Raw genomic sequence first — 17847 nt, 5'->3', positions numbered from 1 at the left:
GATATCATAGGGTACCATTATGTCCCCAATGTTGTTTCACATCTATATGAAGCAATTTAGAGATTCAGAGATTTGGGGCAAGGCCTCATCAGTATGCTGGTGGTGCCCACCTATATTTCTCAGTAGCACCCAAATGAAGAGAGGCTGTGCAAACCCTGAACTGGTCCCTGGACTCAGTGGTGGACACTGAATTGTGGCAAAAATGAGGTGCTGTAGGTGAATGGTTCCCAAGAACAGATAATTGGTCAATTGCCTGCTTTGGGTGGGGCTCCTGGTTCTGTTTTGTTGCTAGAGGCCTGGGTGACCTCAGTAGCTAGGACACCTGACCAGTGTCATCTGTGAGCTGGTAATCACAGGCTGTATTACTGCAATGCTGCACTTGAGATTTGTCCAGAAGTTGTAATTAGTGCAAAATGTGGGCAGCTCGAATGCTCACTGGGGCAGGATATAGTCAACATATTACCCCACTGTTGAAAGAATTGCGCTGGCTGTCAGATAGCTACTAGATAAGTTAAAGGTGCTAGTTTGATGTGCAAAGCCCTCTATAGCTTGGGACCAGGATACCTGAAAGATGGCCTCACTTGTATACCCTATCAATCACTGCACTCTGCAGGTAAGGGTCTCTTGCAGATATCGTGTTATCAGGAGGTCCATTCTTCATAATGTCGAAATGGGGCCTTTTGTGTTGTTGCACCTCCTCTTTGGAATTCCTTTCCCTTGAATATTAGAAAACGGCATCCTTTGGGCACCTACTAAAGGCCTTCCTCTTCCAAGACACCTTTTAAGTTGAGATATTTCCCTATCTGCATCTGTACTGGAATTGTTTTTAGGATGTTTTGTTGCTTTATCATGTGATTCTTGCTGCCCTGTGCTCCTTTCACAGGAAGGGTGGGATACGAATTTAATTTTATATGACTTTTAAAAATGCCACTTCCCACTTGGAGGTATTGAGTATCTTCAGGGACTGGGCTTCTCATCAGTTATGTAAACATGTACTAATGTATTTCATCTTGAAGAAAATAGCTATACTCTTCCCTTAGAATATACATCAGCCCAAACAGCTTCAGATGCACAAGAATATTTTTTGCCAAAATAAATTTGAGAAAGTGGGAGCTGTGGTCCACAACTGTATATGTGACATATTTGTCAGTCTTTGAGGTATTACATGTGTCTTTCTCTTTGCTGCAATATACTAACATGGATGCTCCTCTTGAATAGTCTGTGGCAATTCTAAACGTAGCGACAATCCTAGAATAATTTATTCTGCAATTGTACCTTTGAAGTAAGTAGCAAAGATCTTCTGCTGAAGTAGATTCAAGGCTGGAGTATATTGTTTTGTTATTATTCACTATAGTAAGGAAACTAATGAATCTACTGTTGTGTCTTTAAATGCATTTTTAAATATTGAGTGGTGATACTGATACTTTTTTCAGGACAGGGTGTGGGCCAATGTGGGGAAGAGTTTAAACTGCATTATTGCAATGGTGGATAGACTGCTTGAAAAAGACAACATGCCCAGCATCACTACGGAAAATGGAAACGACCCTCTACCAGCAGAGCATGTGTCGCCTCATCTAAGTGGTAGGAAGCACATTTTTATTATCATTGAAGAGCTGAATAAAATGAAAAGGCCACAGGAAAGAGAGAGGAGGCGAGGTGGTAGATGAAAGTGCTGATGGTATAGTTTTGCATGATTCTGGCCTTGAATGTTGGGAGATTATTTATCAAATTGCATCTCCATAGTGGAGTCAAGAATTGCTTGCAGTGCTTAATTTTGTGTGTGTGTGTGCTACAAGGAAACCTCTTTGAAAGAACAGTCTTCTGCTTTGAAGTTTCTGACATATTTTAATCTGCTTTAGGCTCTCCTTGAAAACAGTATTCAGAGGAAGAGTCAAGTGCACGCACTTAACCCTTACCAGGCTCAGTAGGAAATAGAGGGAAAGGCAGTTGACAGATGCCTCTTTGACATAAATTTATATGCTGTTTTCAAAATAAATATATCATTGTGGTTTGTGCAAACTATCTGAATAGTGGGGTCATAGTCGCAACTGGTTTCTAGCATGAAAAATAGACTTGGGAGGTTTGTCCTGTTGTCGGTCACAGTTACTACTTGCAGTGGGATCCTCTGTATGTGTGCTCAGAAGTAATTCCCATGGAGTTCAATGGGACTTACTAGCCTGCATATTATTGCAGTCTTAATGTTTGTTGTTGTTTAGTCATTTAGTCGTGTCTGACTCTTCGTGACCCCATGGACCAGAGCACACCAGGCACTCCTGTCTTCCACTGCCTCCCGCAGCTTGGTCAAACTCATGCTGGTAGCTTCGAGAACACAGTCCAAACATCTCGTCCTCTGCAGTCCCCTTCTCCTTGTGCCCTCCATCTTTCCCAACACCAGGGTCTTCTCTTCGCATGAGGTGGCCAAAGTATTGGAGCTTCAGCTTTACGATCTGTCCTTCCAATGAGCACTCAGGGCTGATTTCCTTAAGAATGGAGAGGTTTGATCTTCTTGCAGTCCATGGGACTCTCAAGAGTCTCCTCCAGCACCATAATTCAAAAGCATCAATTCTTCGGCTATCAGCCTTCTTTATGGTCCAGCTCTCACTTCCATACATCACTACTTAATGTTTATTTTGTTTATTTTGCACTAAATATGTGCCAGTGGAGCTACAGTGACAATTGAAAGATGAATCCGGACTCTCTTTTAACAAAAAATAAAATAAAATGAATTTTTGCTAATGGAAATAGAAGGGCTTGTTCTTCTAAGCATAAGGAAAAGCATGGTGGGTGGTGCAAAGGTGAGAGTGGGAAAGGAGAATGAAGAGAATTAACAGCAAATGACATTATAGGTAGTGAGCTGAGAGTGAGAACCAGATAACAAGGAGCAAAGAGGTGGGCAGCTTTTCAATGCAATGAGTGGGAGACTGAGCTTTTTTCAGAAAGCAACAGGGACGATCAGAGTCACAACTGCTGGCTAATTAGTTAAGGGAGCATTGGGGGAATCATGAGACCAAAGGAGCAGCTAGAGAAGCACTTTGACAAACAGAAAAAAACAAAAGTAAAAGAACAAGTAGTTTGTGAGGTATATGGCTAAGATATTATGGGTAGGGTGTAAAGCTGAAAGTCAGAGGGTCAAAGCACCACCATTAGCAACGAGGTATGTTTTATGACAGTATTAATAAGATCTTTGGTTTTGTTTACTCTTGAAAAGAAATGAGTGACTAATTACCACTGTGATCCTGTGCTTGACAACCCACACATATGCACTGTATCTTACTTGTTAAAGAACAGGTTCTGTAGTGTTTTCTACAGTTTGTGTTCAGGGGCGCCGACTTATAAAAAATATTGGGGGGGCCCATACCGGGGTCCTGCCGCTGGTTCGCTCGGGTAGCCGGGAGAACGCAGTTCGAGGTGGCGGTGTTGGGGAGAGACCCTCGCTCAGGGCGCCACTAGACTTGGCGGCCGGCGGCCTATTGGGGGGGTTTTGGACCGTATTTCGGCGGAGCGATTGGGGAGGAGGGGGCTTGTTGCCGGATTCTTCAGCTGAGCCGGAGATCCGCTCCTGGGGGTCCCTGGGCCGAGTTGTGAGCACGGCCTGCTGAAGGGAGATCCAGCCGATTGCGCGACGGGGACGGCCGGGGCTCTCCGACTAGGGCGCGCGGCTGGCTGGCTGGCGAGGGAGCAGGTGGGGAGGAGGCGGGGGTCCTCACTCTCTTAGGAAACGCACCCGTGCGCCCGATTGCCACGAAGTCCGAAGGGTGCGTGTGTGGAATTAAAAAGCAAAAACGAGATACGGGCAGGGCAGGCAAAGAGTTTTCTGCAAGAGGATGGAGGGCAGGTTGAAGAGAAAATCACTCAGGATGAGACAGTCAAATCAGCCATGATAAAATGGGCTCAGGATATTGGGTATAACATCATGTTTGAGGACTGGGAAAGGTTATGGACCACCGGAATGATATTCACGGCATGTAATGCCTTGAAGGAAAATATTATGAAAATGATTTATAGGTGGTACATGACCCCAGTCAAGCTTGCAAAAATATATCACCTGTCTGATAATAAATGTTGGAAATGTAAGGAGGCTGAAGGGACATTCTTTCACCTCTGGTGGACTTGTCCAAAAGTGAAGGCCTTCTGGGAAATGATCTATAATGAGTTAAAAAAGATATTGAAGTATACCTTTCCCAAGAAACCAGAGGCCTTCCTCTTGGGCATTGTTGGCCAGAAAGTGTTAAAGAAGGATAGAACTTTCTTTATGTATGCAACTACAGCAGCAAGAATACTTATCGCAAAATATTGGAAGACACAAGATTTGCCCACACTGGAAGAGTGGCAGACGCAATTGATGGACTACATGGAACTGGCTGAAATGACTGGCAGAATCCGAGATTTGGGAGAAGAAACAACGGAAGAGGACTGGAAAAAATTTAAGGACTATTTACAAAAACAATATAAGTTGTATGAATGTTAAAAATTTACACGATTCGGAAACTATAGCTTCAGCAATTAGATTTGGGAAACAGGAAATTATATTTTAAGTAAGAAAAGGTCAAAATCTAAGGTAATACTATGTTTAATTTAAGATATAAGTAACTGATGAAAAGTATGTTAAATTTAGAGGTATAGTATTTGAAAAGTACAAAATAAGGTACGAAACAAGGTAATAATTTGCTGATATCTTTATTATAAAGAATGCAGGGTAAGGGAGATGCGAGGAAGTCCAGTTAGTTATATAAAAAATGTGTTGAATGGTTGGTTTTCTTTTCTTCTTTTTCTTTTTTTCTTTTTCTTGTTCTTTTACTTTTTTCTTCAGTGTATGTTTCTAACTTTGTATTTGAAAACTTTATAAAATATTTATAAAAATAGAAGAAGAGAAAATCCTTTCGCTTTTCTGGGGCGCAGGGAAGTCTCAGAGCCGGAGGTTGGGGAAGGGACCCCCTTTGCTCTGCCCTCTTCTCCCGTCTTAGATTCGCATGGGGGTCCCCGCCCGAGCTTGCCTGGCCACCGGGCCACACAAGGGCCGCGCTCTACGCGGCGCACCTTGCTAGCCGCGCAGCTGTCCTCCGCGGCTGTGGAGCGGCCCTGCGCCGGTGCCCAGCCCCTCTGGGCGCCCGCTGCGCTGCCCATGACAAGCGGGCGACGTCGCGGGCGGGGAAGGCGTCGCTTTCTTTCCCGATCCTTCATCCTCCCAGTCTTCCAGCCCTTTTTTGGGTTGGAAGCTCGTCTCGTTCGCCCTTCTCCTTTCTTCACCCTGCGCGCAATTTTCCTCCCTCGTCTCCCTCCCCATTTCTCCTTCCTTCCTTCCTTCCTTCCTTCCTGACGGGCTTGGGCTTGGGCTCGGGCTCGGGCAGCCACAGCGTCGGCGGTGTTGGCGATCCGCGGCGCGGGGGGATGGCCCTCCCGGGGGAGCCGGCGCTGCTCAATGGGGTTGCCAAGGAGACAGGCCGGCCGCCCCCCTCCCCCGGCCCGGCGCCCCCCGCCGCACCGGTGCCCGTTATTGAGCTGGTGCGCGCCGGGCGCCCTATTAAAGCCGCGGATGCGCCCACCGCCGCCCGAGATTATTGGGGGGGCTGAGCCCCCCCAAACGAATTTTTGAGGGGGCTCGGGCCCCCTCAAGCCCCATGGAGTCGGCGCCTATGTTTGTGTTTAGCCCAGAAATCTTAGACTGCTGGAAGCCGTGCAGAGTGGCTGGGGCAATCCAATCAGATGGACAGGGTACAAATAATCACATTATTATTACTATCATCATTGGATCATAGAGTTGGAAGGGACGCTGAGGATCATCTACTCCAACTTAGAATAGGTGACCCATCAGGTTCTTTCCAGCTCTGTGCATCTTGACTTTGTGATATAAATAAACAGGACTGCTACTCACACAAGATCTTGTGATGCTGTCAATTTGTAACATTTCTGCGAATGCAAGTACTGAGTGCCCAAACTTAGGCATCCAGTAATAGATAACTAATATTATGAATTGCTGTGGAGAATGTTCTCTGTGGCTTTAACATTTTTTAAAGCTAACATATGCATGATTTATTGTGCATGTACTCGCCACCCCAATTTGCTGTAACATTTTATATTTGTGGCTGAGTGAGTGTGTGTGTGTCCAGCAGGGAGGCTGAATAGTAAGTTGCTTGTAGTAGATTAGCAAATGGAAGACATTATTTTAAGAAAAATTGTTGTTTGGATGCTATGGAATCAAAATAGAATTTCCTACAAATATGTGTGCATTCTGGCACCCTATAGAAAAGAATAAAGACAACCAAGCAGTAACACTTAATTGTTTAAATGGGGTTTTTTTGTACCTTTCTTTTGATGCAACACTTCTGTGGTGTGGTTTGCTGGTTGTTTTACATGCTTGTGGTATTTTATGTTAAAATCTGCATACCCTCGATTTATTTCTTAGATAGCTAGCTTTAAATTAGGAATATATTATCTCTGATCCTTCTTGAAGACCAATGTTTGAGTACTTTCTTAAGGCTGAATTTGAGAGATCAGTTTCCATGGTAACTATCTATGGTGTCATCAGCACAGTATTATGATTTCACTGCAGGATAAAGCAAGTAGAAAGCAGTCATTTTTTAAGGTAGAGGATTGTTGTAAAGCACTGTACGGTCTCTGTGTTTGCAGGAGAAAATTAAAGTTAATATTTTCCATGTCTCTTTCCATAGAATTCAGGCTGTAGATTTCCCTTTTTCAAAATGAAGTCCCAACATTGTGTGGATTATCATACTTGCTGTACAGAGAGATTCTATTTATTAAGGGCTGAATTTCTGATAACTCAGTTCGCCAACTCCACTGTCATCCCCCCCACATTAACCCGCTATAACTTCCCTTTCCCAGCCCAGGCAGCTACTAAGCTCACTTTTCACCTTCCCAGTCCTATTCTGAAACAATTTCACTCTCTCTTCTGCAATCCCACTTTGCACCTGTTTTCACCTTCACTCCATGTGCATGCCGCCTCCTTTTGTGGGACACAACCCCCCCCCCCGCACATAAACCACCCACATGTAAACCACCAGAATCTTCCTCCTCCCACACATTGCAGCTATGAATTATCCTTTTCACCTTCCATCCAATTATGAGGGCCCTCTTTTTCAAACCATTCCGTGCCACTGCTTCCGTCTTCAAGCCCATTCCCCTGGTCCCTCCTCCCTCCTTTTTGTGATCCCCTTTGCACCTCCTCTTTTCACCCCCCCCTTTTCTTTCTACCTTCCTCCTCACTTTTTTCAATTCTCCCTTGCACATAGATAAAAAATAATAAAAATTGTCCAGTAGCACCTTAGAGACCAACTAAGTTTGCTCTTGGTATAAGCTTTCGTGTGCATGCACACTTCTTCAGATACACTGAAGAGACGGTGAGCTCCTGTTGCTCAGTCCCTGCTCCTGCCAACCTAGCAGTTCGAAAGCACATCAAAGTGCAAGTAGATAAATAGGTACCGCTCCAGCGGGAAGGTAAGCGGCATTTCCGTGCGCTGCACTGGTTTGCCAGAAGCGGCTTAGTCACGCTGGCCACATGACCCAGAAGCTATACGCCGGTTCCCTCAGCCAATAAAGTGAGATGAGCGCCGCAACCCTAGAGTTGGCTACGACTGGACCTAATGTTCAGGGGTCCCTTTACCTTTACCTAAGGTGCTACTGGACATTTATATATATATATTTCGACTACGTCAGACCAACACGGCTACCTACCTGAATCTAGACCCTTGCACATAGATCACCACCATATCTATGCCTTATCCTCTTTCCTATTCTGCAGCCTCCTCTGCACACCATTATCATCTTCATCCCCTTTTCCCTACCTCCTCCTTCCTCCTTTTTTCCAACTCTCCCTTGCACAAAGACCATCACCCCTTTTCTGTGCTGCTGCTTCTCTCTTACTTTGTAGCCTCCTTTGTGCACGTACCCATGTTGATAGGTGTTGCTGTATCTTTAAGATGAATAAAACCTTAAATGCAATCCCTTTCATTAAGGTTGTTCAGTTACAGAAGGCTAAGTTCACTTGACGGATGTACATATATGGTGTTCACGTGTTAATAAAACATTTCTTCTAAATTACTACATTGTACCTGGAGCGTCTTGATGGAGAAGTGAAATACTCTGTGGGAAGGTACTATGGAATGTTTGAGGGCTCTGCATCCTTTATCTCCCTCACATGAAGCAGCTGAGGAGTGAAAGAAGGAGAAGTTTAAAATAGCATTTTCCCCCTTTCAGTGTTTCTTCCTTCTTGCTGTACTCAAACTATGGCAGAGATTTGAGTAAAGCAGAGATGGAGAGACTCTGAGCCATTGTGCCCAACCAACTAATTTTAATAAGAAGCAGTAGCAGAGATGGGTAAAACACAGAAGCCAACACTAAAAGGCTAGCACAACAGTGCATTACCCAACACCCTTCTTGCTGTACTCAAACCTTGTTTTAAAATGCCACTATCCACCATGTCACCCCCTGCTTGCTCTAATCGAATCTCTGACATTGTTTAAAACTTGCATTTCCCCCCATGACTTGGAATATTGGAGGAGGAAAGCACAGAGACCAAGGCGATAGCACTAGTTTTCAAAAACAGTTTATTGATTTCACCTGTTTAAGAGCTCACAGTCATTCAACACATTCACATATGATCTGCAGGGATATAGTTATCAAAGGCAGTTGCTCTGTGTAACTAGATGGCTAGTTACTAGCACAGAGGAAGGATAAAATAAGGTGACGATGGATGCTTCACAATGCTCATTTAGGTGCTGCAGAGGGTTTTGCCCCCAAATGGCTTTGTCTCTCGGCTTCCTATACTCTCTGCTCAGTCTCTTATTGTGTGACAAGTAGACTGACATATTGATTGTAGACCTTTAGGGTTGCATGCCCCTTTTCTAGCTGCATGATGAAAGGTCATCATCTCTGACCTTATCAGGGTGTCTCTAGGCAAATGGGCACAACTGTCCTGTAATGTGACATTTATCTTCCCAAGAAATCTTGTTTCCTAAAATAAAAAGCCCTATTTGCCAGAGAGAGCCATCAGCCAACTGGAACTCCCCCCCTTTTTTTTGACAACCTCACAGAACAACTTTTCCAAATATCCATCCTACTCTTATTCATGTAGGTCATCATTGATGGCATTAGAAACAGAAATATTGTAAAAGTGACAAACTGTACATGAATATATATATTTCCAAAAATTCCAGGCTCATTTTGCAAAATAATAGGTGCTTGACAAGACTGGATTGTGTGCTGTGACATGGCTGCTAATAGGGCCAGTGCAGTCTTAGGCTGCATTAATAGAAGCATGGTATCCAGATCATGAGAAGTAAGGGTTACACTCTATTCTGCTGTTCATGCCCCATCTGGAGTCTTGAATCCAGTTCTGGATGCCACATCTGAGAACAGATGCTGACCAACAGGAACATGTCCAGAGGATGGTGATCAGAATGGAGATGAGGATGGAAACCAAGTCCTGTGAGTAGTAGTTGAAAGAGGAGGGTTTGTTTAGCCAAGAGAAGTTAAGCTTAAGGGGAGATTCAGTCATGGTCTTCAAATATCTGAAGGGCTGTCATGCAAAAGGTGGAGCAGAGTTGTTTTCTTTCGGGGGGGCAGAAATTATGAAGGCAAACAGATCTTGGCTCAACATTGGAAGAGATTTCATAGCAGTATGAGTGGTTTGACAGTGGAATAAACATGTCTTGGGAAGGTGAGGGACTCTCCTTTACCTCATGTAAGCTAAGGTTGGACAGTCACCTGTGTGAGATGCTGCACTTGCATGCTGCATTGTAGAGCCTACATTGAGGAGCGAGTTGGAATAGTCCCTTTCTAACTCTTGAGTACCAGGAGATACCCCTGCTGCTTCTTCCATTCTCCATGCTGGCCTCTCTTTCCATGCCATCTGTGTAAGCCAGAAGATGTGCAGGAGGAGGAGAATGGTGGCAACCATGAATAATATCTAGCTAATAGGTTGGGATGGTTCTAGACCAGTTGTGCTTCCAACTGTGCCTCATACCCATAACATCCAAATGAGGGTACTAGAAACGTAGCATTTAGACCAGCAGTTCTCAGCCTGTGGGTCCCCAGATGTTGTTGGACTACAACTCCCATGATCCCCAAGTTCAGGCCTTGCTAGCTAGGGGTGATGGGAGTTGTAGTTCAACAACATCTGGGGACCCTCAGGTTGAAAAAGGCTGATTTAGACTATCCTGACAGTGCCATAATGCCTATGCAGACAAATCTTCCATTGTTTCATTTCATTTTTATCTGACTCTTTCACCCAAAGCATGGATGCTACAATAATCCATAAGGTTCAAATTGTGATCCAGGAATTGCAGTTCCACTGGGGTGTACAAGTATTTTTTAATAATAATATTTTTTAAAAAAACCCACTCTTTGCTACATCATACTCAGTTTGTTTTCTGCTGATACGAGAAATTCTTGGTGGCTGGATGTTGTAATATCTTGACATGCTGCTCAGAAAGAAAAACTAGATGTGATGCACTTTGCAGAATCTCAGAAAATTGTATAGAGAGGCTGAGAAGAACTGTAGTGAAACTGGGAACCTTTCATCTCATTGAGCCATCAGTACTTAGAAATACTTTTACGCTAGATATGAAATTGACAAGGAACTTCAGACCTCTTGTCAGTTTCACCTCTATGGTGAAAAGGTTCCCCATGACTACTTGACACTTATCACAGCTCCTTGCAGCTTTCCCCCATAAGTCTCCTTGATGAAGCAAGATGTTTTATGTTATGCAAAGGCTGTGAAGAGCAGCAGCAAAACTCACAGTGAAGGGATTTCCCCCCCAGATCCACTGTGGAAGTGAAAGAAAGTTTGACAGCTAACTGATCTTTGTAGCCTTTGCATGGAGGCTGTAGATGATGTTCAATTACCCTGAAGTGAACTAGCGTGGTGACTAACAGCTGAATGTGCACCTGTTTCTTGAGCAAGACGGAGATCTGTTGAGAGCCAACATGATAAAATGGATAATGGAAAACTCCATGGACATGAGTAAGATGCTCTTCACATTCCTAATTCAAAGGACCCCCAAATGCTGTAAAGTTTCAGGATAATGCCTCAAAGCTGCTCTCCCAGTTGAATTCCTCCTTGAAGTTCTACAAGAGCAAATATAATGACAATTAATGTTATTTCACCCCACATAAAATAAGCTAATAAAAATAATAAACTACAGTGCTACGCAAAAGGGCGACTCAGTCCTTGAATGTACGAAGTGCAGTCCAAATATTGGAGAAGACATTAATCCATTCCAAAGAGCTTAGGTAATGGGTCTTTAACTAGAATTACATTCATGAAGCAAATGGTTAATTGACTCTATATTGTATGAATAATCCTGAGCTATGAGGCTTTTATAAATAAAACCTTTTGGTTTAGTATGTAATGTCTAATTATACTGTATTGAATTTTATTCAAGCTTCTTAGAACTCCAGGGTTTTCCTCACTTGCTTAAATGTGGCATTAATCAAGAAGCACCATCTTCTCCATATCTTTGACCTATTTAATTCCTCAGCTGGTGGCTAGCCACGCTGGCAGTATTCACAGTGAAGTGAACAAAAGATTGTGACAAAGATGGGATGAAATTAAGCATATTCCACTGGCCTATGCTACCTTTTTTTCTGATCCCTGTTACTAAATAAAGGTGGTTATTTTCTGTTTTGATGTTGGTTATATACCATTATTTCTGTAAAAAGTGGTGATATTGTGAGGCAGCTCTCCTATAAAATAAATTATTTGTGAATGCAACATAAGAATGTCTGCACATTCCTTTAAATCCAAGTTATGCAGGTGTACTAGATATCAGGTAGGTAATTGTTCATATGTTTACATAGGGTTATAAAGGACCCCATGGTAACTTATGAGGCCCTCTGGGTCCTCTCTGGGTCATCAGCTGAGTAGAGAGAAAAGGAAGGAAGGAAAGTATGTATGCAGGAGAGCCTTAAATACCATTGCAACAGAACAACCTGTTCTTCAAGGTCTGCAATTGCAACTCTTTCCTCTTCAGAAAGATCTGTTGTAGTAAGTGAAAAATACTCCAGTTGCTTGAAATTTTGAGGGCTACTGTTTGCACCTTTGCTGCAAATCTTACTGAAGAGAAAGTACAAAGTCTTTTGTATTCCCTTCCCCCAGCAAAGCAGAGAGGTAAGGCTTAACTTGTATACCTTGCAAATATGCAAAAAAGAGGTTATTATTGTATTTTGCAATTGCATGTATGTAATTTTCAGTATGCAGTTGCAGAGCTGAGAGGCAGGGGTCCTCTGCTGCTTCAGAGAACTGCAGGTTATATTGTATAGCATAGGCTATTTTACTTGAGCAATCTGGAGTTGTTTGCTTTTCAGGTCATGATCCTCCTCTCTGCTTTTTGCACACTGAGGCTTGGATATAGGTTGCTGTCAAAGGTGGGAGAGGATGCTTGGCTGTTGTGCCTTTGGGCTCTTAAGTACACCTGTGAGCATTGCCTCAAAGCCCATCTTCAGATGCTACAAGGAAATGGCACAGGTCAATTTCTTGTGTGTTACTTTTCATCCAGTATAATATCAGAAAAGGATTTGTGCAGATCCCTTCCTGTAAAAGGGCGGTAGTGCATTTGATGCTTAAACATCCCTTCAGAATATTGGAAACCCCAGAATCGTTGAATTAAGTAGGCTAAGTTAGACGTCATTGAAAACAGTGAGGCAAGTTAGCCATGACTTTGTTCAATGGGACCTATGTTTAACATGTAATCCGGACTGAGCCCACCGGGGGAGGCTCTAAAATGGTGTACACATTACCATGTACTGTAGCTCCAGTACACTCCCACTGCCATTGTTTGAAACTATGTACACAGGATGCTAAAAGGGACACGGGTGGTGCTGTGGGTTAAACCACAGAGCCTAGGACTTGCTGATCAGAAGGTTGGCGGTTCGAATCCCCGCGACAGAGTGAAGTCCCGTTGCTCAGTCCCTGCTCCTGCCAACCTAGCAGTTCGAAAGCATGTCAAAGTGCAAGTAGATAAATAGGTACCGCTCTGGCGGGAAGGTAAACGGCATTTCCATGCGCTGCTCTGGTTCTCTATTAGCAGCTTAGTCATGCTGGCCACATGACTCGGAAGCTGTATGCCGGCTCCCTCGGCCAATAAAGCGAGATGAGTGCCACAACCCCAGAGTCGGTCACGACTGGACCTAATGGTCAGGGGTCCCGTTACCTTTACCTTTTACACAGGATGCTAGCCACAATCCGCATATTTCCTTTAGCTTCTTGAAGAATACTGTTGCTTGATGTGTTTTCCTTCAAACCAACTTCCAACTTTGAAAATTTAAGCCACATTCACTTCACAATTAAGCTGAGGTGTGTACATTTGACACAGCTGTTCATGAACTGGTGGCAGCTTCATGACTAGGAGTTGGGGGCAGATGTTACAGGTGCAGTGGAACCTAACAGGTATTTTGCATTAGGTGACGACATCTCTGGCCTCTCCTGGTGCATACAGCAACATGTAAATATAACTTGAAATGCAGTGGTGGGAAACATTTTGAGCTGGTTTTGTGTACATAGCCTAGGATACTGGTTTAATTGAAAAATAACTGATTATATGTTGGCGTTTCAGGCTTATTAAGTGGCTCCACCTACTGGAGATAAAACATAACAGTGGAAAAACTAATCAAAATTTCCATGCAAGGCGACTGGATGGTTTACATAAATAATTGAATTTCACTTAACATTGTATTAGGCCTCCAAGATATTAAAAAGCATTATCGTCAGTATCAGTGTATTGCTATCACAACATGAATATATTCTATTAAGAGAGAACTCTGTGCTCCTGAGACTTTGGGGAAAATCCTCAATATAAAATATTGCAGTGTTCATAAGTATTGTGAAACACATAGCTTCAGTATGTTCTATACATTTGTACTGTAATAAGTACTTGTGATGCTAATGTAAGATAGATGTAGGTTGAGGTCAAATGTTATCTTGTGGTATAGCAGAGTTTAACACTTTCCAAACCTCTAGCAGTTACAGTTCAATTTGCAGTTCAGGGTTTTATTTTTAGAATACTGAAATCATGAGTTTTGCTTAGATGCTAAATTAGCTGTACAGGATTTGTTAGGAACCTAATTTTAAGCAAATGCTCTTCGCCTTCAGTTACAAAGATGGAATGAACAATTAAGTAAATGTAGGGTATGGTAGGTCATACAATAAACTTTTTCGTTATCAGTGGGAACCGACAGAGGAAGGGGGAAAAAGAGCCCAGGATACTGTGAGAATCACAAAAGCACCAAAGGATGCTAAATCTGCTACAGTTGTAAAAAAGAAAGAAAGAAAAAAACACAATGTTTGCATTAGAAAAAATGTTTTTAGTAGGGAACAATCTGTATCTTTGTTCAAAGGCAAAAATGAGGTCACACCTGGGTTTTTATTTCCACTTTACATCACATTTGTTAATTCAGACTCTGAATTAAAAATGAATTCAAATTGGGAACAGATGAAAAATAAAGTTATCTATAGTGATTAAAGGAGTAGAAATTACCGGTAACTTGGGGGGAAATATGGAAGCACTCTAGGGATATATTGTAGAAATTAACGTAGTCATGGGAAAGGTTTGATACCATCAACCATGGTATCCTTCTGGAGCAACTGTCCAAGATAGAAGTGGGTGGCACCGCTTTGCAGTGGTTCAATTCCTACTTAAATGAATGTTTCCAGATGGTGATGTTTGGGGAGTGTTTTTTGGCCGTGTGGAGCCTTCAATGTGGGTTAGATTTTATCCCCTATACTATTTAATATCTACATGAAACCACTGAGTGGGTTATCCAGAGTTTTGGAGTGTTGTCTTTTTTTAAAAAAAAATTAATTGAAAATTTAAACAAAACATATTATCCAAAAGCATATCATCCTTAATCCCCCCCCCATTTTTCCTCCCTCCCCCCACCCTCCCACACAAAACCCACCCACCCCCACCCCACCATGACTTCCCTCAGTTCCAGTCTTTGGCTTCTCTGTGAATGCTATTCTCTTCATGTTGCAAAGTTGTATAGATCCTTAAATTGTTTAACTCATTATTGTCAATAAAAAGTTTGTGAATGTTTATTCAAAACCTGCCAAGGAGTCCAATTCACTTTGTTGCCTCTTCAAATACTTTGTAAAGGGTTCCCATTCATCTTTAAAATCACAGTTATCCTTGTCCCGTATCTTACGTGTCAATTTTGCGAGTTCTACATAGTCCATCAGTTTGTCTTGCCATGATTCTTTAGTTGGAATTTCTTCAGTCTTCCATCCTTGTGCTATTAGGACTCTCGCGGCCGTTGTCGCATACATGAAGATGTTTTTCAGCTTTTTCCCTACAATCCCTAACAAAAATGCTTCAGGTTTTTTAACAAATGTTAGCTGGAACATTTTCTTCAATTCGCTATATATCATTTCCCAAATTTTTTTAATTACATTACAATCCCACCACATATGATAAAATGTCTCCTCCTTTTTCTTACACTTCCAACATATATTTGAACTAGTTTTGTACATTTTCCCTAACTGCACTGGTGTCATATACCATCTGTACATCATCTTCATATAATGAGTTTTGGAGTGTTATCAGCAATATGCTGATGACACAGAGCTCTACTTCTCCTTTACATCTACAGGTGAGGCAGTGGATGTGCTGGACCATTGTCTTGTATTGGTAATGGGCTGGATAAGAGCCAATAAACTGAAACTCAAACCAGATAAGACTGAGGCACTGGTAGTGGGCGGTTCCCTGGACCAGATGGGTGGTAGGTTGCCTGCTCTTGATGGGGTTATACTCCCTCTGAAGGAGCAGGTACGTAGCTTGGGGGGTGTTCCTGGATCCATGTCTGTTGCTTGAGGCTCAAGTGGCCCAGCTGTGCCCCTGGCTGGACAGGGATAGCCAAATGTCTGCCATCTATGCTCTAGGTTAGATTACTGCAATATGTGGGATGGCTGAAAGGCCTCACAGACATGTTGTGGGTGGTGGTGGAGGATGTAAAGGGAATGAATTGCTTTTAAGCTGTGTTGGCAATGTACAGTTGTTGTAACCCCTTGTAAAATTGTTCACAAATAAGAATAAATTGGCAGTCTCCCCCCCATGAATTTGTCATATGTCAAGCTGCTGATTAACTGTTTCCTCTCAAAGCCAGTAGGAGGTTTGTGTTCTCTAGTATACATCCATGGGTTGTTGGGTTTGGGGTTTTGTTTTTTTACTACATGCAATCACTCGATAAAGAAATCAATATGTTGCACTTCCTTAGCTTGACTAGAAGATCAGAGTATCATAAATATTTCACTCAGTTGACCAAGCATTTCATTTATTTTGTTTTCCAGCTTTGATTTCCTCTCAGGCTGCTGTTACTTTGGGAAGTTCATTTAATTGCATCAACTAGGCTATGAACAAGAAGTTGATTTTTGTGGATGTGGTGTTGTATTGAGAATGCAGGGATGAGCTGAGCTAATAATCTCATACACCAGAAACAGCAGTGTGTGAGAGGAACTGCTGCAGGCACCTGACCATAGCTTAGTGTGCGTGCACAAAGAGAAAGGATTACATCCACTGATTTTTCTGCTTTGAAAAGGAGATTTTTCTCTACCTTGATCACCATTCTTGATCTCCCTCCTTTGTTACAGGTGACTGGTATGAACAACTTTATCCACTCACAGTTACGCTGAAAGACTGTATTGGAGAGGTGGTGACTAGGGCAAAGCAATCAATGTCTTTTGTTCTGCTTCAGGAGCTTGCATGTAACTTGCCACAATGCTTAATGCTGACCCTAAGAAGAGATATTGTCTTCAGTCAAGCAGTAGGTGCTTCTTCCATTTTATAAACTTATCTGTTTTGTTTTGTTGCAGAGCTGTCAACTTAAACCGTGCCAGGTTTAACTGAGGCAGGCGTTCATTTTATTTTTGAATAACAACTTAGCCACCTCCTAGAGTATAAAGGCATGTGGCTATCCCAGTGAGTGGTATTCTGCCCATAGCATACAGTGGAAAAGTAGATCAGTCCTTTTCTGGCTCCACAAAAGTTGCCTTAGTGCTGCAGTACTCCACTGAGACACCAAAGGACAAGTCTCCATCTTTCTACATGTGACTCAGTCACATGTGGAAGGTGTTTGGCAAACTGCTGCTCCCTGGACTTTTTACTGCGTGTTTTCAGATAATCAAGGGCAATTCAGATATACCAGAAAATACACTATTGATCCATGGTGCAAGTACAGGAGATTGCCTTGGATGTTTCTGCCAGTGCTTCTGAAGCCACCTCTCAGATGTTTGGTGGTGCCTCCATCCATGTCCTGACAGTAGAACACAACTAGTTTTACACAAGATCTACCCAAGCAGTCTCCAGCTGCTGTTATCATTATTGTAGGCAATGCCTTAGCAAAGCCGACGCCTCTATGCCACAGAAGCGGAAGCTTTCCACACTGTTGGAAAATGCATTTTAATTCAGAATACCCTTTCATGATGAACACATTTTCAGCTCCACAGGCCCTTCCTCAGGGAACAAAAAAAATGTGCAAACTGTTTTGTCAATAATGCAAAATCCAATTACCCATTTTAGTCATTAATGTAATATATTCCACATAATATAAAAATATGGAAGCATAATACTTCCACATTTTAAAAAGGAAACATGGTCTTCATCTGAACAGTCATGAAATGCCATGCACAATGCACAATGGTGTTCTGCCCATTCACAAGGGGGCTTTTTGGCTTCCCCTTCCAGCAGCAGTTGGTGTTCCTTTGGAGCAGCATATAATGAGACATTAGGAGCCTCCCATGACTGCACAGATGTGCTTTTCTGCTCATGCCCAGAGGACTTTGGATCTGGGACAACAGTAACACAGTGCAAAGATGGATATGTTTCCCTTTTACACATCTAG

The 17847-nt window shown here is 42.7% G+C and overlaps 1 protein-coding gene across 9 annotated transcripts in view; it reads left to right on the top strand.

Moving 5' to 3' along the window:
- INPP4B (inositol polyphosphate-4-phosphatase type II B) overlaps positions 1-17847 on the top strand; it is a gene marked incomplete at its 5' end in the record, with an annotated part of 265188 nt that overhangs the window by 209698 nt on the left and 37643 nt on the right. For all 9 annotated transcript variants that reach the window (XM_083519885.1, XM_083519879.1, XM_083519878.1 and 6 more), the window contains 2 exons: positions 1434-1581; positions 16598-16770. In XM_083519885.1, coding sequence (XP_083376011.1) covers positions 1434-1581; positions 16598-16770 — 321 coding nt within the window. The remainder of the gene's footprint in view (positions 1-1433; positions 1582-16597; positions 16771-17847) is intronic.

This window comes from Podarcis liolepis (genome assembly GCF_965112155.1).
Source record: "Podarcis liolepis genome assembly, chromosome: 9".
Classification (NCBI taxonomy): Eukaryota; Metazoa; Chordata; class Lepidosauria; order Squamata; family Lacertidae; genus Podarcis; species Podarcis liolepis.
Note: the sequence above shows the minus strand (reverse complement) of the source record. Positions and strands in the feature narration are given on the sequence as shown.